This window comes from Carica papaya, chromosome 9 (assembly GCF_054855325.1).
Source record: "Carica papaya isolate Zhongbai chromosome 9, ASM5485532v1, whole genome shotgun sequence".
NCBI lineage: Eukaryota > Viridiplantae > Streptophyta > Magnoliopsida > Brassicales > Caricaceae > Carica > Carica papaya.
Window position 1 is genome coordinate 5,559,162 of NC_142317.1, and position 23,786 is coordinate 5,582,947.

At 34.3% G+C, this 23,786-nt stretch overlaps 4 protein-coding genes and 1 non-coding gene across 8 annotated transcripts; 1 reads left to right on the forward strand and 4 right to left on the reverse strand.

Annotated features, from left to right (window-relative positions):
• Positions 1-1,672: 1,672 nt before the first annotated feature.
• LOC110820509 (SWI/SNF complex component SNF12 homolog) lies at positions 1,673-4,944 on the reverse strand. The gene is made up of 2 exons (XM_022049996.2): positions 2,806-4,944; positions 1,673-2,142 (listed from the first exon to the last, which is right to left on the reverse strand). The coding sequence occupies exons 1-2, from the start codon at positions 4,335-4,337 to the stop codon at positions 2,073-2,075; spliced, it is 1,602 nt and encodes a 533-aa protein (XP_021905688.2). The 5' UTR covers positions 4,338-4,944; the 3' UTR covers positions 1,673-2,072.
• Positions 4,945-5,568: 624 nt separating this feature from the next.
• On the reverse strand, positions 5,569-12,426 carry LOC110820560 (pentatricopeptide repeat-containing protein At2g27800, mitochondrial-like). 2 transcript variants are annotated; one of them, XR_015816308.1, is made up of 6 exons: positions 12,106-12,426; positions 11,942-12,030; positions 9,208-9,309; positions 7,413-9,095; positions 6,150-6,425; positions 5,569-6,050 (listed from the first exon to the last, which is right to left on the reverse strand). XR_015816308.1 is itself a non-coding variant. In XM_088211361.1 (5 exons), exon 4 carries the CDS (start codon positions 8,783-8,785, stop codon positions 7,433-7,435), a length of 1,353 nt encoding a protein of 450 aa, XP_088067487.1. In that variant the 5' UTR covers positions 8,786-9,095; positions 9,208-9,309; positions 11,942-12,030; positions 12,106-12,426; the 3' UTR covers positions 5,569-6,425; positions 7,413-7,432. The 2 variants fall into 2 exon arrangements, 1 of the variants encoding a protein (XP_088067487.1); XM_088211361.1 differs by having other exon boundaries at positions 5,569-6,425.
• LOC148239759 (small nucleolar RNA snoR74) lies at positions 9,572-9,697 on the reverse strand. The gene has a single exon (XR_015816620.1). It is a non-coding gene; the product is annotated as a small nucleolar RNA snoR74 (small nucleolar RNA).
• Positions 12,427-13,076: 650 nt separating the features above from the next.
• Positions 13,077-16,167, forward strand: LOC110820356 (large ribosomal subunit protein uL22). The gene is made up of 7 exons (XM_088211715.1): positions 13,077-13,215; positions 13,396-13,432; positions 13,588-13,628; positions 15,104-15,334; positions 15,424-15,526; positions 15,631-15,698; positions 15,901-16,167. The coding sequence occupies exons 1-7, from the start codon at positions 13,213-13,215 to the stop codon at positions 15,937-15,939; spliced, it is 522 nt and encodes a 173-aa protein (XP_088067841.1). The 5' UTR covers positions 13,077-13,212; the 3' UTR covers positions 15,940-16,167.
• A 736-nt stretch (positions 16,168-16,903) lies between these two features.
• Positions 16,904-23,680, reverse strand: LOC110820561 (UPF0235 protein At5g63440). 3 transcript variants are annotated; one of them, XM_088210865.1, is made up of 7 exons: positions 23,519-23,680; positions 23,192-23,306; positions 22,201-22,354; positions 21,561-21,657; positions 17,811-17,899; positions 17,634-17,702; positions 16,904-17,220 (listed from the first exon to the last, which is right to left on the reverse strand). In XM_088210865.1, exons 1-7 carry the CDS (start codon positions 23,631-23,633, stop codon positions 17,161-17,163), a joined length of 699 nt encoding a protein of 232 aa, XP_088066991.1. In that variant the 5' UTR covers positions 23,634-23,680; the 3' UTR covers positions 16,904-17,160. The 3 variants fall into 3 exon arrangements, with proteins under 3 accessions (XP_088066991.1, XP_088066992.1, XP_021905759.1); XM_088210866.1 differs by having other exon boundaries at positions 23,192-23,298; positions 23,519-23,679; XM_022050067.2 differs by lacking the exon at positions 16,904-17,220 and adding an exon at positions 17,358-17,489.
• Between the last annotated feature and the right edge of the window lie 106 nt (positions 23,681-23,786).

Sequence of the window (23,786 nt, forward strand, 5' to 3'; positions counted from 1 at the left end):
GGTTAGTTCACGATCGTTCGATTTCCTGTTTATTTTTTTGTATTGTCTATATTTATTTATTATTATACTGTGTATTACTGAATTGATAGTTTTTAAGGTCTTTTTAGTTATTTAGTTATTTGTTTTCCCTGCATTGTTTGTCGGTATTTCGGTCATTGGTTATTTGACTATGTTAAACTATATTGTTATTTAAGTGTACTGTGAGTATAAAATGAGATATAATTATTGCGTGGTTGATTGTCATACTGATCGAAATCTGTATGAGAAAAACTTACTAGGTACCCAGAAAAAGGTAGACAGGTCCGGTACATAAAGAACCCTACCGTGAACGTTACCTCAATCGGAAGGGACTAACAAGTCTCTTATCAGTAAGGTTTGAGAGATATGGTTTACCCTCATATCGAACGAGATATCGAGGTAGTGGAATGTTTGGCGCCCATTACCAGACGGGGTATGAGAACGACCGATTAACTGTTTAATTGGATGTTGAGTTCACGAGTAGAAAGACATCCCAAAAAACTCTTCGGGGTACTGATAAGCGAATAAAAATGAAAAATGATCGTTTCTTGTTATCTTATATGTGATAATAAAAAATGTATGGATATGATTTTCATATGTTATTTTTAGATAAAAACTTGTTACGTAAATATGAAATAAATAATTTTTTTATAGTAAATAAATTTACATAAATTAAGGGATTCATTGGATGTTTTTCTGATTTTTACCAATCTTTAGTTTTTTGTATCTGTAATTAGTATGATTTTCTTACTGGGTTAGTGTAACTTACTCATTCATTAACTATTTTAGATCAAGAAGAGTAAGATCCAGATCTCAAACAATAAGAGGGTTGTGAATAGTTCATTAACTGGACTACCTTCAAAAGCTAGTGAAGGTCATTATAGAATTACTCAATTATTTATTTTTTTATTTATTTCTTTAATTTTTAATTATTTTTTTAGAATGAATATTTTTATAATTTTATTAAAAATTTTAAATTATTACGTAAGAAATTAAATTTTAACTTTTGTATTTTTATTTTCACATTTAATTTATATATATATTACTTTACATATATATTTTTATATCACTTTGGATTAATATCACTTTGGATAAGACGTGTCCTTCCAGAAACCTCAAAAGTTGTGAAATGAGAGGCATCATATGCCTGAGGTGTTGAAACGTATCCTCTTTAGAATCTCAAAATATTTATGGCTTTAGAAAATTTTATTTTTCTACCCTACTAAACTTAAATTAATTATATCATATTCCACATGTTTTTCTTAATGTTTAATGTTAATCTATATTAATCATGTATATGCATACAAAACATATAGATATATGTAGGTATAAATAATCGTAATAGTATGCCTAATTTCTAATATTGAATAGAGAAACACTATTAAATGTTATAATAAGTGTGACATAAATAATTTGTATATAATGATATTAAAGGTAAATTATAAAAAAAAAATATTTAGATTTTGTGTACTTATAACCGATTTTATTACTAGTTAAAAAAATGATAATTTAATGTAATAATTTCAACATAGTTTTTAACAATTGTTAAATAATAATAATAATTAAATATGTATCACATGTTGACTATAAAAGAAAAGTTTATAAAAACCCAGCAAAACAACAAAGAATTTCAATTTAACCAGCAAAAAAATAATGACACAATACCTCATGTACTTATAAATAAATATAAATATTAAAAGTTATCAAATCATTAATTCATTATTTTTCCAAAAATCGAACTAATTATAATTAGATATCCTAAATTCGAACCAGACAAATATGACATCTCGATAATCAATATATTTCAAGATGCTTGATATGAGCCCCAAGAAATGAAAGAGGAATATCAACTCAAGAAACTAGCATTAAGCAAATAATACAATGTCATCTCAATTGAAAACTATTTCTGACAGAATGCTCCTAACGTTTCTTCCATGCAAGCATTGCCAAAAACTCCTCTTCTAAACTAATAAAAGTAGAAAAGGAGTAGATGTGTATATGAAGTTACCAACTTCAATGTCCATTCGATCTGGTACCCACTCAACAAATCTTGTTCAGGTGCTCCCATGCGCATCACTTCCAGCAGACTTGCGGTTCAGGTAACGGATAACAGCATCTTCAACCCTTAAATTTCACAAAAAGATAGTGTTAACAAGCCTTTGATAATGTACTTTCATCACATACACTGGCTTGTGCTACTCCAACAATTAATGCATAAAGTGATCTACCAATCATTTGGCATAGCATTGACACTCCGATCATTTTTGCAAAATCCTAAGTAAATGGAGGTAACATGCAGAGGTCTTGATTCTTTGAGGTTTTTCTTTATATAAAAAGAAAGAAACCAGATACAAGGAATTCTGTATTTTTACTTACAGCCAAAATTTATCGTGACATTATGGGGTTTCTCCTCTCTTGCAATTTCTTTTCTGAGACATCAATTTCTTAGCTACAATTATTTCTCAGGTCATGGGGAAATTCTATTCATAACTATAGAACAGGAGGTAATATTCATTTGATAGTAGCCAAGCTCAAATATCACATACATAGAAAAAAGCATCCTGACAAAAACTAGAAATCTTTTTGCTATAATAGATCTTTCATAAGAATCCATTAGAATAAACTGATCTGTGATTTCTGAATTGGAGGATTTATATCTTTTCCTCTTTCATTTTATCCAACATTAGGAGATATGGAATATTTTAACTTTAAATGCACGCATGGAAAAACACACAAAAGGAGGAAAGAACCTTTTTTTTTTCAGAAGCAAACAAAAGAAAAGCTTACCATGGTTGATTATAGAAATCAGATTGTCCCTCTTTTTCTGCATTGTGGTTGGCATCTCCGGCAACAAGCTTTAGATCCTTACTTTGAGAAGCGATTAAAGCATTAATAAACTCTGCTGGAGATTGACTGAACGCAAGAAAGAAAGCCCGCCTTCGATAATGCCCCTGTATCTTCTGTATAGCAGCACCAATTAGTTCATCATAAGAATCAATGTCGTTGTGCCTCTCTATGTTTGCTAAAAAAGCACCCATTTCCTTCCCTGACTGGAAAGGAACATCAACCAACACATCATAACAAGTTGTTCCTGATGGACAATCCCCTGAAAGCTTGATTCTATGCTCCACGTGTATCGGATGTGGCAGAGATAAGTGCTGTGCTAGCTTCAGAGGAACCATGGAGAATTTCACTTTCTCTTCCCCAAACACCTTTTGGAGTGGAGTATCACAGATAAAGAAAGATGGATCACTTGGATTCTGTAGCTTCTTAGACTTAACATAGTGCCAAATTGCAGCTATAATTCTTGTACGCGTATCTACCTCAATTCCAAGGACTTCTGCCAGTGCAGGTGAAAGTTTGAATTTCTCGGGCAAATAATTTATTTCTAGTCTTATAATTGCAGTAAACTCCTTATCCCCTTTCCTCTTAATCTCAAATCCCTCACGAAGTGCAGGCGAACGAGAATTTTCCCATAGGATGACATGGTTATTTGGATAAATACTCTGGTCCAAGTATATTGTAATCTTTTTGAAGAATGATGAGAATTTTGGATATGAAGAGTTTGGTTTCTGCATTGGCCCAGCTAGCACAGGATCTCTACCATCTTCCAATATCCTCCCAATTATTTTAAGTGACCAAGAGGGGGACTCCACATTATCATTCTGAGGGGCTTTTTCCTGATTAGAAAAAGTATTAAAAACATATATCCTAAGCGTCTTTTGCATACGAGGAGGGGCTTTAAGTGCCTCTTGAATGTCAATCTTTTTTCTTGCTAATGCAGCATCCATCGTAGCCTCAAACTCGAGCAATTGAGTATATAAAGCAGACTCTGGCAAAATTGCAGCAACTTTATCAGGTATCTGCCTTTCTGGAGGTTTCCGCTTCTTTCTAACAGCAGCAGGTGCCAACTCCATGGTCTTAAACAGTGACGAGGTAGTGGCGTTGGATGAAGCAGAGGCTTTAGAAGGTGGCCTTTGAGTAGCTCTCTTAGCATTTGCTGTGCCGGGCGTTGATACAGATGGGGATGACACTCCAGTAGCACCAGCGTTTGGGTTATGCACCTGAGTATGTGCTTGACCTAATGATTGCAACTGTGGTTGGAACTGGGAATGAGCACCTTGAGAGAGGACCTGCTGATGAGCCTGCACATATTGTGACTGGGCAAGCACATGGCCTTGAGGTTCTGACAACTGGAAGTGACCCGGAAAAGAAGAACCAGAACCAACTTGTGGTTGAGGTTTAGACTGTGGGAGGTGGGACTGGTGGTTCAATGGGGATGGTGCCCCAACATTCTTATGTAGGTTACTATTATTCATATCTTTCAGAAAATTGAGAGAGTATAATCTCTCTTTGCTAGCTAAATTAGGCTTGTCAAATCCAAGAAGCCCCAAATATCTCTCATTCAAGCCAAATATTTCCTCAATGGAGAATCTTAATTAGGTTTGGAAGCTAAATTTCGATTCAGAAGAAAATGTACTCACCTCTTTTCCTTGAAGATAGACAGAAGAAAGATGGAAGTCAGTGTTGCATGGAGGAAGATTCTCATCTATGGTGCGCACCAATCATGTTTGACTTGCTCTGAGTATGGAGAAATAAAATTAACCATGGAAATACAAAAATCGACCCAATCTGCTGCTTCGAAGTTGTGAAAGACTCAAAAAATTTGCCCTACAAGCTACAATTGAGAATCCAAGTCCTTATCTGTCTCTACATGATCATCACCTAACAATCGAGGAAATCGTTTTTGATTGTGAAACCCGAATTGGAAAAGAAAAGAGGAGTTCTGGTAGCTGTCATCTCATCTGGTCTGGAAGTGAGAGAATTTTTGGTTTGTTGCAGAAAAGAAAAATCCCCAAAGAGCGATGATTGGGGACGACGGCCAGATCCTATTTTTCCTCTTCAATCAGCACTGGGCTGGGCCGAAGAGAAAATGTACATGAATCGAAGAGACTGAAAATTTCACTGGTTTATTTTAAATTCCTTTTTGTAATTAATATCTCAGCAATACATAATATTTTACATTTATTGAAAGAAACATGTGTGTTAGATATGTCAAACGACGTCGTTTTTTTTTTTTTTTTGAATCTCTCCAATAATTACACTTGAATAAATAAATTTTTAATTATATATTAATATAACTAAACATAAGTGAGTTTGAATTCAATAAAGTTTTGAATTAACCAATTAATAGAATTTTTAATTAAATAGTTTCAATTGAACAAATTAACATTAGCAGAATTTTTAATCAAATAATTAAATTTCAATAGAAATTTAATTAGACATTAATAATACAATTTAAATTAGGTAATTTTTATATATATATAAATAATTAGTGACCTATTTTAATAAAATGTTAATTTTTAACTAAACTTCTTATAAATTTTGCAATTTTAATTTTTAATTTAATAAAATTTAAATAGATAGTCAGTAGATTCTAGATGCTTCTTATCCCCCTTCAACTGAACATTGATTGTCAAAATAATGTTTTGTTTTAAGAGTGCCACAATCCCAGACCGCCAAGAAAAATCTTTGATGCAAGCAAGAGCATACGAAAAATGATTCAAAACCATACAAGCTATCAAAATTATTCCGAATCAGCCGTTGTATATGCTGCAGAACTAAGTTCCAAATTCGCTATGACCCTCGTACATATCAGAAAGCAACTCCGGCACAACGATGAGCTCAAAAAAGTTGTCAATAACAAAGATTCTATTACCTTAATGCCGACAACACAGAATGTCATTAGATAAAATACAAGCGTGCAGAACTTCACTTGATCTTTCAATTTGCAGCTGGTTCTACACAAGCAGATTTAACAATCAATCCTAGTTTCTTTTTTTTCTTCCCTGCAATTGTAATTTCCTCTGCACCCACTCAGCATGGTCTCTAAGTAATAAGGTCTGCGAACTACCAATTTGATTGGAATCAATAGCAACCAATCCGAGTTGAAATCATAGTAGATGCCACCAGGTTCTTCAAGAAGGTAAATGGCTGTGACCTTTCTTGTGTTTCATGGCTCCATCCTCCAGCTAAACCCATCATAATCAGCACTATCAACAAGCTGTATTGCAAATCCCAAGGATTATAAATACAGTAAGACTGGCATTAAAATATGATGATTCTTAAACCTTTGGCCAATTCAGCAGCATTTTGCTCAAGTTCTCATGTAGTCAAATTTTTATCAGTACGAGCTAAAGAAATGATCCCCCACGGCTTCTGATGTCCATATAAAGGATAAGACAAGTATCAGAAACCTTCTTTAACTTCTATTTTGATGGATTAAGTATCTTTCATAAGAAGTTATAAAAGCGTACAACAAGTTTTCCAAGGAATCTCCAATGAAAAATAGACACGATTCCTTCTTTTCTTTCAAACAGATCATAACCACTCAATGCATTAACTACCTGCATCCACCACAAAAGAATATAATTCGAAAATTTTTTATAAGTGTCAAGAATCAACCATTGCAGTTAAGTAAATCAAGTAGTTAAAAGAAGTTACGACCCAAGACAATCCCAAGATAGTTTTATCCTTGAAAGCAATTACCAATTAAATTCCAGGAGGGAAATCTATTGTCTTTCCATGATAAGAAGGAAACAAACGGGTCTCACTGCCTATTCAATATTTGAACAATTTCAAGTGTATAGGATAGGAACAAAAAGGGGCATAGAATTGAGCCTTTTTGCACATAGAAGAAGTCTTCCTTGACATACTTAAACTTTTCTTTTTACTGATGTAGGACAACTTAGGATCAATTTTAAGTACTCAGAAATTTGAGAACAAAAATCTAGATATTATACAAGAGAAACCTTATGCATCACACAAGAAGAAAGATTGAGAAAATTCTCGAAATTGAATGATTAAATTATTTTCAAAAGTGAGATTAGAGAGCAGCTACAGTGATTGCTAAGTAACATCTCCAAAATTGGATTAAACAAAAACTTACACTAATAAGGATAGGAAACTAAGTAATTAAAAAGAATAAAATCTAAAATCACTGAAATTCTAAAAACTAAAATCCTAAATAGTATACAAAACTACATTCAACTAATCTATTTAGAAAATCTAAACCTAATCCATTCTGCATCACATACAATTACAAGCATTACTTTTTCTTTTTTTTTTAAATAAACAATAACAAGCATTCTTGATAGATGATTATCATATCTAAAGATACTTTACTAAAATTAAAATGATAAATTAATAAAAAGTTTTAGAATCATGATAAGAAAATTTGTTAAACACATTTAGAACTTAAAGCAAGAAGGTTGATCAAAGTTGTGCACTAACATCTAGCCACTCAGTTTTCCTCAATTAGGACTTCCTAACAGGAAACATATGCTCTCGTGATAAAATGATAAAATAAATTCTAAAGAAACAATTCTAAATACCTGGACAGATTTCTATAAGTTTAAGTTCCAGCATCATCATCAATAACATTTAGCAACCTCTTGTAGGCATGCTCATCCACAAGATCTTTTTTCTGCAAATCATTCAACAGTCTCATGGCTTCAGCAAAACTTCCCTGTCTACAGATTTCATCTAGAATTGTTCTATAGGTAATTAAATCAGCTAGCCGCTGGTTTTCAATCATCTCCCACATACAGTTCACTGCCTCCTCAACATCTCCACAAAGAGCCAAAGCACTCACAAGAGAATTATAGGATTTACTGCTCGGAATAAATCCTTTCTTCTTCATTTCATTGCACAACTCCCTAGCATTGCTTGTTCGACCTTGGGCACACAAGCCATGGATGAGATAATCATAGGAATATGAGTTGGGAAGGCAGTTGTAAACAACCTCCATCTGATGGAATATTCTAAGTGCATCATTAACATGAAGAGAAAGCACATACCCTTTTATCATAGAATTTAATGTGAAAATATCAGGTTCAATTCCATCATCAACCATTTGCTTGAATAGGCATCTAATAGTCTCCATGTACACATGATTTACATAAGAATTGCTACCCCTGCTCAATAATGCTCTGAAAAGAATATTATATGTTCTAATTGAAGGCCTACAGCCCAAGTTCCTGCTTTTTCTCATATGCTTAAATATATTCACAGCTCTACTTAGTTTCCTAGCTTCAGTGAAATAATAGATTATTGTATTGTACAGCGCCTCTGAACCAAAGTGATGAATAGCAAGGACCTGATTAACAACATCGTCCATTTCTTTATAAAGTTTTGCCGTGCCAAGCTTCTGTATAGTGATATGATAAGTGGATATATCATGCTTAAACCTCGGCTGTTGTGCTGCCCAATTGAATAGCTCAAGACACACAACAGGGTTTTCTTGGAGAGCTATGACATTGTGGAGCTCTTCAGGAGTAAATCTTGGTAGGAGGAGGGAAAGTGCTTGCTGAAATTGTGCTTCATCAAGAACTGTTTTGCTATTACATTTCTCTCTTTTCCTGATTCTCCTTCTCAATGATCTTGATGGGGCTTTAGTTGAATATAAAGAATAGAAGGAACCTGGCACAAATCCTCCACCTAAACTAAGATTTGAAGCAAGTTTGCCATTTGGGTTCATCTGTGTATGAGCTAAGATGTCTGTAGAATCTAACCTAACCTTAGAACAGTCCCTATGACTAGAACCTGCAAAGCACTGCATTAATGGAGATACTGGAGGAAATGCAAAACAAGAGAAGGGTTTAAACAAGGCAAGATGCTGATGAAATAAACCTGCAGAATAAACATCCTGGACAAATTTTCTCTTATGGTAAATATTCCTCAAGCAATCTCTAGAAATACCAATCATGATCTTATCCAACAGCTACCATAGATAAATGTAGAAGTCAGTCAAACCCATTGCCCACCAATCAGCAAAAAGTCCATAACTTCTCACAACTTAAAAAAATTCATATGAATACATGGAAAAAACAAGTAGCTGTCTTCTCCAGTAACTATGCTCAAATAAGCTTATCTTCCCAAGATCAATCAAACTCAAACCAACTTAACCACGACCAAGGCAAGAAGCATCGAGAGATACAATCAGACCCCACTCTTGGATCAGAAAGTGAAATTAAGCAACGTTGCACGAAATAGTAATTGAAAATCAGTGTTGCTTCCTGATGATGCGCAAACAGAAGCAATGTTAAGAAAATAAACGGATAAAACGCATTGTAGATCTATGCCCAATGAGAATTACATAAAAAATGTTAACAAAAAGAATTTTCTTACAAAATGTGGAGAAAATTCTTCCAAAATGGTAGTACAGCTGTGTGGCCATCTGTTTTTACTTTTCCTTTTTCACTTCTTTAGATAACAAGAAACCTAAATCACCTATTTCATCAACAAGATTATAGTCAGTAAAATCACCAAAACTCAATGATCATGTTGCAACAACTCAACAATGGAACTTTATTTGATTACTGGATGTATAATGTATTAATGCACTACACATCATAACCGACCACAACAACATATTCGATATAGAATGAAAATTATCAGAGAAATCGTTTAGAAAAGGATAGATGGATTGGATTCAATAAATCACAAAATGAAAATAAGAAACCTTAGCTAGTATGTAAGAAACATTTTTTCGAAATGTCATTACTTACTGAACCTTCAGCAAACAAAAATCTAGAGAGTTTTACCCAATATCAATGAAAAAATCTTCTTGTTGCTTATAAGAGGTCCGACTAATATAAAGCAACAAACCCATGCTTTCCATTAGGTTTTAATTTTTTTATAGAATATTTTTGCACCCCATAGAAAAGCCAGGATATGACCAGTACAAAGGCCTTCTAACTTCTTTTCAGGTTTACCTATGAAATATGAACCCCCTGAGTTACAGCTTATAGCACAATTTGTAAACCTGAGTCGACAACAAGCTCCACCACTCTATCTATACAGCTTCTATCAATAAAACAGCAGAACACGACTAAATGGGGTTTGGAGTACAATAGAAAAGAACTTTTAATGTTCCATTTCTAGCCGCCCATATCCCATTTAGAAAGTAAAGCAAACAAAATATCAATTCTACTGGAACTGACAAGAAAGAGTCAGCATTTCAACTTTCACCTATCACTTGGATGACAGTTATGATTCATTCAAACCTCAGATCATGATGATGAAAATTGTTATAAGGACTTAGTGGAACAACACACAATTATTGGCTCTATTATAATCATTACTTATCACATCTTACTCATTTTCCCTTTTCAGTAGAAAAGTAAAGATGCATTTCTAGCATGCATGAAAACAGACATAATACCGAACCTAAAACTATAAAGAAAATGCAAATTCACATAACAGGAAACGAAGACAAATAACCCATTTATCTATAAGATTATCGTTAGTATCAGCCGACCTCAGACCTATTTTTATGTTGCATTTTGGGTTATCTTGGATTGGATCTGATATCATGCTTAGTTAGTTCTAATTGTTTGGCATCATGAGAACACAATCTATTCAATGAGAGGAGATTGCAACACCATACAACTTACCCTCAGTAATGCTATGTGAAAATTTGTCGTCTATATTTGTGACCTAATAACTTCAAAAGCATGGACTTGTAGTATTGTACAAAACATGAAAGAATATAGTCACCTATTTGCAAAATTAAACTCGATGTAGTGCTCAAAATCACATATATATTAAAGGGAATTTTTTTTTTTCAAAATCACAAGTGTTCAGTTAAATTCTTAATTCAAAATGGTAATGAATATAAGAGCAGAAGTATTATCCTGGATGGGAATCTGATCATGCCTTAGATTCTACATGTATAATCCTCATACATGCATATTGGCAAATTGTTCAAGGAATATACCACACATCCTAGCTATCAACGAAGAAGTGCTATCTTCCCTTAAGTTTAACCCAAAAGAGAGAGACGAACCAGGCCACCAGAATGATTTGAACAGTTAAGTTTGAACAGAAATCTCATTCATTCGTGAGAAGGAAAGTGGCTACAAAAACCAATCCTACATTCAACATATTCTCCATCAAAATTCATCAATTGTTCATTTTTAAATTTTGAAACAGATTCCAGAGGGAAAAAAATGAGCTCAAACACATTGAAGATTTATGTTTGTAAGGAAAAAAAACAAATAGCAACCTGAAAACAAAACATTATCTGAAAACCTCTTTGCCATATACCCAGTGAGCATAACATAGTTCGAACAGATTCAACAATTACTCGATATCAAATATGTTCCTTCTTAGCAGAAAGTCACCTTAGCTTTCGTCCAAGATATCTTTCTATTATGAAAATTGGAGCTTAAGAAAATGATATATTTGCCAAAAAAATGCATGTTCAATAATTCAATGGTGGTTGCATTAACAAAATGATATACTTACCAAACACAAACTCAATAACCCATGTTCTAATTCAACAATCTTGGCTCAATGCAAATTAATACAACTAACCATATTTATTTTAGAAAGAAGAGATCGAATGCCCACTTTCACTTATTTCATTTAATGAAGGATTAGTCATTGAACTGAACACAATATCAAACACTAGCAGTGTGTTTTTGAGCTTTATTTTGAGACTTAAGGTTAGTAAGGTTGGATAGAGTATTTAGAAAACTCTGTTTAAAAGTCTTTTTAAAAGAATAAATTAGAGTAAACCAGACTAAAGGAGCAAGCAGTCCTTCCTAAGCCCTTTAAACTTCCATTTATTCATCCCTCCAATTTGAAGGGTTGCGAGAATTTCATTAAGTTTTTTAAAGTTGAATTTCCTAAATAACCTACCCTATATAACATACAACTTATTAAAGAAAGTGAGATTCAGCCTTCTCTTTATTGTAATTAGATTCAAACGACATTTCATTAAGCACTTAACTTGTCTTCTCTAATTTCCTCTACCTTACTTTACAAACCCCTATTTCTTTCTTACTATTCTCTTAAACTCCTAAAAAGACTGGAAAACATCAAGCAAAATTCAGTAGGAAATGAAATAAGTATTTACCGCTTACGTAACAGGCTGTGCACAATTCAATCTCATCCGCTCCACGTTTGAATAAAAAGGAAGACGCTTTCATACGCACACAATAAACCCTGGAAATATTTAGCATGAAATTAACCAAGTTGGATTATATTTACTCAAATTAAGGATTCGCACAGTTATCTTACGAAATAGAAATCAAACTCCCAGGTGTACAGTTCTCTCTCTTCTGCTTCGCCTCAGATGCGTCCTTGCCTTCTTCCTCCGTCGAATTGGCCTCTAGTGCTCTTTTTTTTATTTCACTTCTGAATTTTATTTTCCGTGCAAACACTCTCAGCTCATGTCTGTTGTCCCTTTCTCCTCTGTTTTGCTCGCTGTCTCTTCTGTTACTTTCCACTTGTGTTTATGGTTCATTTTTCTGTGTTTCAGGCGGAGAAGACGAGCAAGGGAATGAAATGAAGGATGCGACGTCGTTTGACCTTTTAGGGATGAGGAGTCTTTAGTTTTGGCGGAAGAGGACGTCCATGAAATATTATACTAAATATTTAACTAAAAATTTTATTTATTAAAATTATGCCAACTATTTAATTATAAATTTTACAAAAAAAAAAAAGAAAAAAACTAATAAGTTTAATCGAAAATATATAATCACTGAAAATTTAATTTAGATTAAAAACAAATTTACCCAATTGCAATGGTACGTAATTAAAAATATGTTCATTGCAATTCAAATAATTGTCAATTTAATTTTACTATAATTAAACTGATCTAAAATAAAAATTATATTTATTAACTTATCAAAAATTCTATCATAGTTAAAACTACTTTAACTAAATTTTTATTTAAAATTTAAAACTTTATAATAAAAAATATTAACATATGAATTATATTAATGAAAAATTTCATTAACATTTTGAAATATCTTAATTGAGAATTCTCATAATTGTTTTAAGGATAATTTTGTCTCTTAATTACACATAGAATATGGCGTTAATATAATTTTTAATTAATTATATTTAATTTTCGCATAAATTTTAATTTAATACTAATTTTATTAGATAATTAACATGAATTTAGAGAATAATGAAGCCCATGGAATAATATATTGGGTTGGTCTGCCAAAAACCACGACAAGCCCAAGCTTAAGCCCAAAATCTGCATAAACCCTAGCAACAAAGCAGCAAGAATGCCACTAGGTTTTCATTTTATATATCTATTGCAAACTTGCCTCCCTCTCTTTGGTCACTAGGTAAGACGTCGGGGTAGGAGAAGCAGCAGCAGCAGCAGGAGCCGCCATGGTTAGTTGTCGTCGTCAATATTGGAGTAGTTTTTTCGTTTTCTCCATTTTTTTGAATAGAATCGGGAATGATTGGCTTCGAGAAAAAAGCTTGTCTAAATTGTTTGTATGGTGATGTTTGGGTGTTTGGATTTCTGATGTTTGTTTTTGGATTCTCATGGCGTATTCTTAATTTTTTCAGGTGAAGTATTCCAGAGAGCCAGACAATCCCACCAAGTGTAAGCATAAACTCTTTTTCGGTTTCTATTTTCTTGTTTCATTAGATCTTGTTGGAAGCAACCAGTTTGATTGATTTAGCACATTTTCGAGGCTTCTTGTCATTTGAACTTACAAATATCTTTCATATTGCTTTACGCTCTTATTCACTTTTCAGCCTGCAAAGCCAGGGGCTCTGATCTACGTGTTCATTTTAAGGTATGCTGACCTTAATTCAGTTGTCTTTCAGTTGTATCCTTCATAAGGTTTTTTTGGATGATTCCTCCGTCAATTTTCTCTGTCTAAAATTATGTTCTACTGATCGGTTATGATGTGTAGTGCACTAATCATCCGGTAATCACTAAAAAGTTTCATTGATGAGTTTTTGCAACATGACTATCGGGATTTTACACTAGCACCAACGATAATCTTATAATAGATGAATTGATGCATCCGGTAATCGCTAAAAAGTTTCATTGATGAGTTATTGCAACATAACCATCGCCATTTGACACTGTCACTGACGATAATCTTACAGTAAACTGTGTTATTTGCCCTAGGTTGTCTATTACGTGAAGCCATTTTTTATTGTTATTGATGTATGAGTTCTGTGCTTTAGTTTTATGCCTTCTAGAATGCATCTTTACTCTTTCTTTTTTTCTGTTTATAAGGCAAAATGAGTTAAAATGTAGTGGAGCTAATAATTGTGCTTTGCTCCACGATCTAAATCTTTTCAGTCCTTATAACAAGTTTCGTCATCACAAATCTGAGGGTTGAATAGAATATTACCGTCAGTTCAGGTGATAGGTGAAAATTGAAATGCTGACCTTTCTCTTGTCAGTTCCAGTAGAGCTACTTTTTTTGTTTGCTTTAATTCCTAAATAATATATTTGTTCCTTCCTTCCAATTACACTCAAAACCACATTTTGTCATGTTCAACTGTTTTACTAATGGAGCCTTTATAGATAGAATTGTGAGACTTGTAGTTGACTAAACTTTAGAAATTGAACTATAAACCGTAATTCAGGGCTTCATATTTTGTGGATAGACCTGACAAGTTGCTGAGCCTTTGCTTACTCAAATCCTGGCCTCTCCATCACCATGCAAGAGTAGTTCTAATTTCAAAATCCTAGTAAGGATTGCTTGACTTAACCATCACAAAAACAAAACCTGATGGAATGCTTTCTATGAGCAGGCCTCTTGTAAGCATCGGAAAAATTAGTTCATTGTTATTGGGTGAATCTCCATAGATCTTTTGGTTGCTGAAGGTTCTGGCAACCCCTCCCCAAAAAAAGACATCTTATGCATTAGCTCAGTTGATTAGTCATTTTGTAATGCTATTTAATTTGAATGCATTATAGCCTTGGCTTTGTCTTTTGGTTTCCTTACAAAGTGACTTCTTCTTCTACTAGTTTCTCTCTGGTTTGTCAAAACTTTATGTTTTGCTTTCTTATGTTTCTCTGCTTTCCTTTTTGGTTTTTCTTTTTGTTTTCCTACTTGTGGTTTCATGCAATGAAAAAATGATTTCTGGTGATTTCGTCACATAATGTCTTGTGTCAACATTCTTAAACTGTCAAATTTGATGTCATGTTGACCATAGCTTTGAGACATAAATATTGTCCATCTATTTGTTGAATAAAGATTTCATTTTTCCTTTGCTTTTTAACCTTTGGTTTCCTCATTTATATTTTCAGAATACAAGGGAAACAGCTTTTGCAATTCGGAAGTTGCCTTTGACAAAGGCTAAAAGGTATTTGGAGGATGTTTTGGCCCACAAACAAGCCATTCCATTCCGTCGCTTCTGTGGTGGAGTTGGCCGAACTGCACAGGCTAAGAACCGTCATTCAAATGGACAAGGTCGCTGGCCTGTCAAATCTGCAAAATTCATTCTGGATCTACTTAAGAATGCTGAGAGTAATGCGGAGGTTTGTTGCATATATCAAGGTTGATCATTATCTTAGCTTGCCTTGTGTATGGGATTTTCTGCTTATTTGTTTTTACTATATTATTATAGGTGAAAGGTTTGGATGTTGATTCACTTTATATATCTCACATCCAAGTGAATCAAGCTCAGAAGCAAAGGCGCCGAACATACCGTGCACATGGAAGAATTAACCGTAAGCACTTCTTCTCACCCTCAACCTTGTGCCCCGTCACTCCCTTTCAATTTCTATCTTCAATTTGTTATCTTTATTGGTAATCTATATTTTTGCAATTGCAGCCTATATGTCCTCTCCATGTCATATTGAACTAATTCTTTCAGAAAAGGAAGAACCTGTCAAGAAAGAGGTAATTTTCAGGAAAATCAAGTTAGAAGTTTTGGTTAATAAAAAGGTGCAGCATTGAATGCTCAATGTTGCACTTTTATAGTTTATCCTTAGCTTTTTCATACTTAGAGGTGTCACTGCTCATGATTAAGATGGTGGATTTTCATCATGTAATATGTATAATGCTCATTCATATTAGCCTGACATTGCATTTGTTCCTGCAGCCCGAGACTCAATTGGCTCCTCGAAAATCAAAGGCCTAAATGCCATGGTGTTTTAGTTCGTCGTCAAGAAGAAAATGATACAATCTTCATTCTTGTTTTTGCCATCAGTTCCATTAGAAAGATCCTTTTCTTTTCCGTTAGTTCTCAGTGACTTTTGTTTGGCTACTTATTTTTCGGATTTCAATTTGGAGTTTTTGTCAACTTATTAAGAATCCAGTTTTGTCACTTAAAATTTTCTGTGGAATGAATCATGGTAGTTATTGTTGAGTGTTGGGGTGATTTGTTATTAATGTATGTTTTAGCTGCCGGTATTGAAATGATATAGCATTGTGATACTTGTCTGATATGGGGGGGGGGGGGCTGAATTAGACTGTTAAACAAGGTTGTAGACTGAAATAATTGTCTTGAATTTTGCTTGAAAGCAATGGCAACCACAGGGAAAGCAGGAGGATGATTGTTATGCTGAAGCAAAACATCAAAGTTGGAAATCTTCTTTTAAAAGTAGTTAATGGGTAAAAATTGTTGCCTAGAAGTCATTTTTTAGAGAAAGTAGAATATCTTTATTACTAGTAGTACAGAATTGGAGTCGTCAATAAAATTTATGACGTATTAGATGTTGAATGATAACAGAAGGACAATAGCGAATCCGTTGCTCAAAATGATTTTTTATTTATGATTAGGAAAGCGGTAGTTAGATGTTTGATTTGTCTCCAATTGCAAAATGCAATGAATTTTCTACAATTTTCAAAATCTGTAATTTGTTTGTGTATATTTTTAATTTAGTATGCTATAAAAAATCTAATAAAAATGATGGAAGAGGAATGTAATAAGAATTGAGAATAACGTTGGAAAAAAAAAAAAAATCTCAAGCCGAATCTGGTTCAAGTTTTACTTTTAAATATCATATGAATATGATAAAAACTTAAATAAAAATGAAATTTATTTTAAGTTAATTTTATATTCAATTCGAGTATATTTGTGAATTTTTTATGTTACAATGTGATAAGATAAATCATATGATGAAAGTTCATTAAACTGTGTATCAAATATGTTGAAGGTATGATTACCTTACATGCATGAAATTAAGTAGGATCTACAACTTCAATAAATTCTCACCAAATGCAAACGTTAAAATTCTATTTTACAATTAAATTCCTTGCAAATGAGCATCGTATGTTTGACCACGGATCAAACGTTTAAAATTCTATTGTACAACTAAAATCGTTGCAAATGAATCCAACCTACAGAAGCTTACCAGCTTCAAGGCTGTACAGCTTCCAGAAGTTTCTCGTACACTTGTCTTGCAGACAAATCCTCCACCTGTGTATAGGAGTCAATATGTAAGCAAAACTGCACTTCGCCCTCGACCAGAGCACCAACTTCCCGAATATGCTTTTTGTTCACGCCATGTATGGGTATGAACAGAAATAGTCTATAGATAAATCAAGCAATATTTCCAGGCAAAACCAACGGACTGAAAAGTGGATGATGCAGAGAATTGTGAGCTTGCTATCTAGAAAGATAATGACAAGTTCATGCAAACAGTATTCCATGTGAAATCTGTTCCCTGAGGCAGGATCTCAAGACGTCTTGCAAAAAATTAAGATGCTATTTCAGTATTTAACACAGAAATGAACAAGAATCAGAGTCCATCCCCGAAGAGGACCATCTGCTTAGAGTACATATTTGAGTATATGCAGAAACCAAAAAAAATAACTTTAGGCTCAACTTACCACCAGGAGCTTTGATTTGTTATTCCACCCTCTCTGAAGTGTCATCTGGCTCAATCTTAGACCCAGCACCTGTATGAAAAGGCAAAGATAGTTGGCAAAGATCATTCAAGAGACATCAAAGAGACGCCACCAATTTACTCTAGGAGAGCAGAAACCTAAAAGAAATGGAAAGCATACTTTTCCCATGAATTCCAGAAGCTCATTATTAGCTTCCCCACGAGCTGCTGGTGCAGCTACAGTGATCCGAACATCGTCAGCATTAACTCCTGTTAAGTAAAAACTTAAATATGTCAGAACTTACACATCAATTGTCAAAGTCAAAAGTAATGAAAAGCAAGCCAAGACAAATTCGTCAAACGTGTGCTTCCACACCAACAGTCCATGTGTTACTACCACACAGGGCAAAGTTCTCTCTGTTGAAAAATAATCAATTTTGCAGTAAACTATCATAATTCCTGAAAAGGGTCTAAGATGCTGAGAATGTTGTATTCCTACAATTTGTTATGCCAGGAGGGTCACGTAGGCCATTGCTTATTGATTGTAACTACTGAAAACATGTCACGGTAGTAATGCCACAACATGCATACGAAGATATAATGATGACTGTATTCTTCCGTCTAGGTGATTGTGTATTATTTTCCTAAAATGATATACTACACTGGACTATGTCACAATGGACAAGACTTTGGAAGTTGCCTTGTCCAAATACAACCTAACCTATAACAGATCAGGGCTTCTTAGGTTTTCCTCATTTTACAAAACTGCAAAGGCATTCTTCCACCCTCTTTTTTCTCCCCCTTCTAACCATTACTTCTCAAGCTTTTTTTAGGCGGAATCCACAATCCTAGCATCATACAGTTTAAAAAGAATCATTCTTGCAAAACCCATAACAAGACCTCTGTTACTTAGAAACACATTACTCTAATGGCCCATTTGATTCAAATTTCATTCTGTTCCTAATCAATTTTATTCATAATTTTGAATTAGTCTTAATAAGTGGAACTACAGAGTAGTTTTCATGTTTGGACCACCTTCATTACCGCCTTGAATTCCTTGAGGTAGCTCAAACATGGTGATCTAGTTATAGTTTACATATTACAAATAATACCAAGAGTAGGAGCAAATAACTTCTGTCCTTGAGGTTTGCCCCTGTTCAAATCTGAATCCTGTGATATCTTTAAGTGTTTGAGATAACCCATTTATTTTTATCGATGATACTTTAATCTTTTGTCAACCCAATGATAGCATGCTTCTCCACCTAAAATGTGTTCTACTTTGTTTTCAAGCCGTTTTGGGTTTACGAATTAACATGTCTAAATCTGAGATGGTTGGGATTGGGATCAACAATGATGTGGACTCACTTGCTATGGTCCTGAAGTGCAAAACAGCAAAGCTTCCCATTAAATATCTTGGGATCCCTCTTGGTGCAAAACACAAAGATGCCAAGTGTTGGGAGCCGATTATAGATATCTTTGATAAACGCCTAGCCGGTTGCAAGAGAAATTATTTGTCAAAGGCAGGGAGATTGACCCTGATTAAAAGCACTTTATTCAACCTCCCAACATACTTCCTTTCTATCTTTACTGTTCCAGTTAATGTTGCCAAAAGTCACGAGAGAATTAGATTGTAGTTCCTTTGGGGAGACAACGAAAGTAAGAAAAAATTTTCATCTTGTCAATTGGGAGGAGGTTAAGGCTCCCATCAGCTCCGGTGGCCTCCGTCTGAGATCAATCAATACTCTAAATAAAGCTTTGCATGGTAAATGGGCATGGAGATATTGGCATGATAATAACAGCTTCTGGAAAAGAGTAGTGGACAGCAAATGGAATCTGAATGGCAGACAGAACCAAAATCTGTTGGATCACAGCAGGTATTGGGAGAGTTTATGGAAGAGCATCTCTTTAACGGGAAAATCTGTTATGAACTGCTCTAAATAGGAAGTGGGTAAAGGCAATAAAATTCAGTTCTGGTCTGACCCTTGGTGCGGAAATACAAATCTGCAATCCCGTTTCCCTCTCGTTTATGCTTTATCCAAGGAAAAACACATGCTTATTGAGAAAGCCTTCGACAAGAGCAATGGAAGGGGTTGGAATATCGTGCTTAACAAGAATTTGAATGATTGGGAAGTTGTGGAATTTTGAGAATCTGCTGGCATTATGGGAAACCACCCCGATTAACAACTATGATGACAAACTGATTCGGTACTTGGAAGATGGTGACCCTTTCGGTGTCAGTTCCTTTTACAATCACATTGCTAGCCATAACAGTACGACCAGATCGGTTTTTCCTGCAAAAATGATTTGGAAGGCAAATACTCCACCAAGAATTTCCTTCTTTGCTTGGGAAGCATGTAAAGACCGCATCCTAACCATTAATAATCTTATGACAAGAGGCATTATTCTAACCAACAGCTGTTTTTTGTGCAAGAATAATACCGAAACTTGTAACCATCTTCTGCTCTGGTGCCCCATCATGTATTTTTTATGGTCTATGGTCTACTTGGCACATGTTTGGTAATGGCTGGTTTTGTAAAAGAAGAATTGCTCGCTTGGGAAGCGGTGTGCAGGAAGAACAAAAAATTCAGACTTATCCCACTTACTATTTTCTGGGTGGTTTGGAATGAAAGAAACAAATGAGCCTTTCATGGAAAGGAATATATTTTTGGAAACATTATGAATAAATGGCTACATATTTTTTGTTCCATTGTGCTTGAACATAACAGTAACCATTTTGACGATTTAAAGTCAATTGTACATATGTAAATTGACATGTAAATCTTTTGTATATGGGTTAGCGCCTCCACTTCAATATATTCTACACTTTTTTCTCAAAAAAAAATCTTCAAATGTTTGAGCTTCTAAAAATGCATATTTGGATGGCCAATGCTAAACCAGTAAAAAAAGAAATATAAGATAAAAGAGCCTAGAAAAGTAATAATACTTCTGTGTAAAATAATAAACAAGCAAACCTCAAGTACTGAATTTTCATAAAGGAAAGCTGCATTTTGCCCTAAACTTAATCATAAGAAATAATAGGAGTCAAATGGCCATTAAACAAATGGGACCTCACTTCCTATGAAAAGCCACTGTAACTCAAATAACTTCTTGTCTCAAATTAGCAATGCAACTTGTAACACCAGAATTCCACTATAGTATTATTAACGGATATATTTGAAAGGCAATCTTTCTCTAGAATGTAGACACCTTATAGTTCTCCTTATTACTTCACTGTTAACACCATTTTTTCTTCTATTTTGTAGGGCTTGTTAACATCTCTACCACCACTTGTGTTAAGCATCAAGATATCTATAAAATTTCTCAGGCGTTTTGGAGAAACAGTGAAGTCTGGTGCTCAGTACCCCACACACCCTTAAGGAGTAGTCTTGAAGCAAAAGTCAATTTCCAATAACTTCCTCCAAGAAAAATGTTCGAAATGCTACGCTGTATTAAATGTAAACAACTTCCTTAGAGCTTACAGCCAATTGGTTGAAAGAACACTAATTTTTCAGTTAAATTCTCGAGATCAACACTAGAGCAAAATAATAATAAAAATTTATTGAATGCAAGAAATGCAGCATGCTCATATATTAATAAGATGCAAGTGTAAAAGAAAAAAAAAATGTGTATCATATGTTGAAGAAAATTCCCACAGAAAGAATGGCATATATAATTGGGGTAACAAAATAACATATACATAATTTACAGCAACAATGCTTAGGACCATTTGGAAAGAAGCAAACAGGCAAATGTTTCTAGAAATTTGCTCCCCTTTTGGTAGAATTAGAGATAATTGGTTTCAAACCTTATTAATATTTTTTCTTTTAATGGCTTGTCAAGGCCTTTAGCACCTGAGTGGCCCACCCTTGTTGTCCTGTTTACGGCAATTTCTAAAAAAGAATTACTAACATACAGCTAATAACTACATTACTTGTAATTGCTGAACGTTGTGCACGATCTTCCACCTCTATGGCAACTTGAACAAGTCCTCCTTCTAACTGTGATATGCAAGGTGGCACTGGAGCATCCTACAGCATATACAAGAAAATTATGACTCAAAATTATCAATAGCAAGTGAAGAGATGCTATATAGATACTATATTAGCAACACAGAAGCAACAACAGCAACTGAACGGCAAATATGCAGTCTTAAATCTTGCCATAACATATGCTTCATTTGGTGCATATATATTTTGTAATTTTTATTTTATATAGGTATATAAATGTATATTTACTTATTTAGACAAAGAAACATATAAGGCAGTTGCAAATAGGAATAATATTAATTATTTTTAGAATGAAATGTAAATAAGTTTAAAAGGAAAAAGAAACTATTTTCAGTGTTTCCTTAAGAAAATATTTTTTTGTTAACAATTTGAGGACCCCACCTACATGTATCCTAGCATATTTTGTTGCATAAACATATACGAATTTAAAAAATAGAGGCAAAAAAATATTTCACCATGCTAAATGGAGTCAAAGCTTTTTAGTTTCAAGATCAATGGTTTAGAATGCAAAGATATATTTATACAAAGCCAAAGACCAATAATCCCCGCGACTGTTTGTTGTACCTGTGGATTGGTTTCAGCAGCAATGGTACTAAGTGCACCATCCACTACATAAATGAAAGAAGCAGTTTCCAGATCTTCCTCAGACCGATAGCAAACAAAAAGACCACAACCCACACAATTCATACGAAATTGCTTCTCCAACTTTCCTTCGCCTCTACAAATAAAAAGCTAAATTAGATAAGATGATCAACTATGTACCAAATGACTGTCAAATAACTTGAACATTTTTCTAAGGCTTAGGTGATCCTGGCCACAAAGTTAGAGAACGTGCAACATGGTGTCTGCCATCTATGAATCAAGCCAAAGAACCATTTCCTTACACAACACTATCAAAAAGCAAGAGAGCTTTGGCAACTCATCAAATAGTGCTTTCGTCTAACCAAAGCATCGCCAATATGCATTATTTTATTCAGTTCGGAGCATTTGGAAGTAACAATTTTACAATGAGTTTTGGGGGACATTTGAACGGAGTTCTCGCAAGAGAATGAGCATGAGCAGGAGCCTCTTCTAGCCACAAAAGCACTGTTCAAATCAAATCCACTGTATGCACCAAGTCCACCTCTTAATCATTTCCTCCCATGCTCTCCACAAGTACAAATGTTTTGTTCGCCTGTGTTTCTCTGTTAACCTAATTTCACTTATATATACTAGCATGTTTCCCCATATTCTAGTAGCCAGTAAGCTCTGTGCCCCAAACTTGCACACAACACTCCCATCCTTTCCCTCTCGCCTACTAGGCTGATATGATGAATATATTTCCATGACATTTCTAAAACCTCAGTAGAAAAGTATTTGCTCGAGGAAGACCTGAACATCCTAGTGGAATTGAAAATTAAGACAAATCCTAGTGTTTATTCAAGCTACGATTATCGCAAACATTCGATAAGCATAAGCAAATATGTATGAAGGTAACAAAAAGTTAAAACAAAAAACAAAAAATATACAAGAACTAAATTGCAGCCAGGTCTACAGAAGAATTGAGTACAAATACCGCTTCAAAAGAACTTTTCCAGCCTCGTTAACGTTTAATCTAGCTAGATGCTTCTTTTTATCCAGAACATAAGCTTTATCGGTCTTCCTTCTCGGCATTTTCTGCAACTGGGTATCTTATAACAGATACATTTCAGTATATGAAACAAAAGCGATTGATCAAGAAAGTTAAAAGAAAAAAAAGCAAAAAGCGGCGAATCAATTATAATGAACCGAATACAAATGAAAAAAAAAAAAAAAAAATCATTGTAATAAATCAAGCATTAGTTTGAAGGTAAAAGTGGTTGGTAAATGAAATAAACAAGCAAGAGGGAGAAAGAGAGAGAACCAGTAATGAGGACATGGGATCCACAGGGCTTGCAGTAGTAGACGAAGAGATCGGAGTCTGGTCCATCCGGGCCTGCATCCTCGCTCGAGTAGGTGTGCGTGGTTCTCTTCGGCATTTCTGCTCCTCTCTCTACCGCAGCAAGCTGGAAAGCGTGCGGGGTATATGACTTCCTTGTATACAATTTACGACAAAAGTACGACGTCGTTTCATCAACAACCACAACTCTCTTTAACAGTTTCTATAGAACCTTGAACTTGAAGAGAGATTT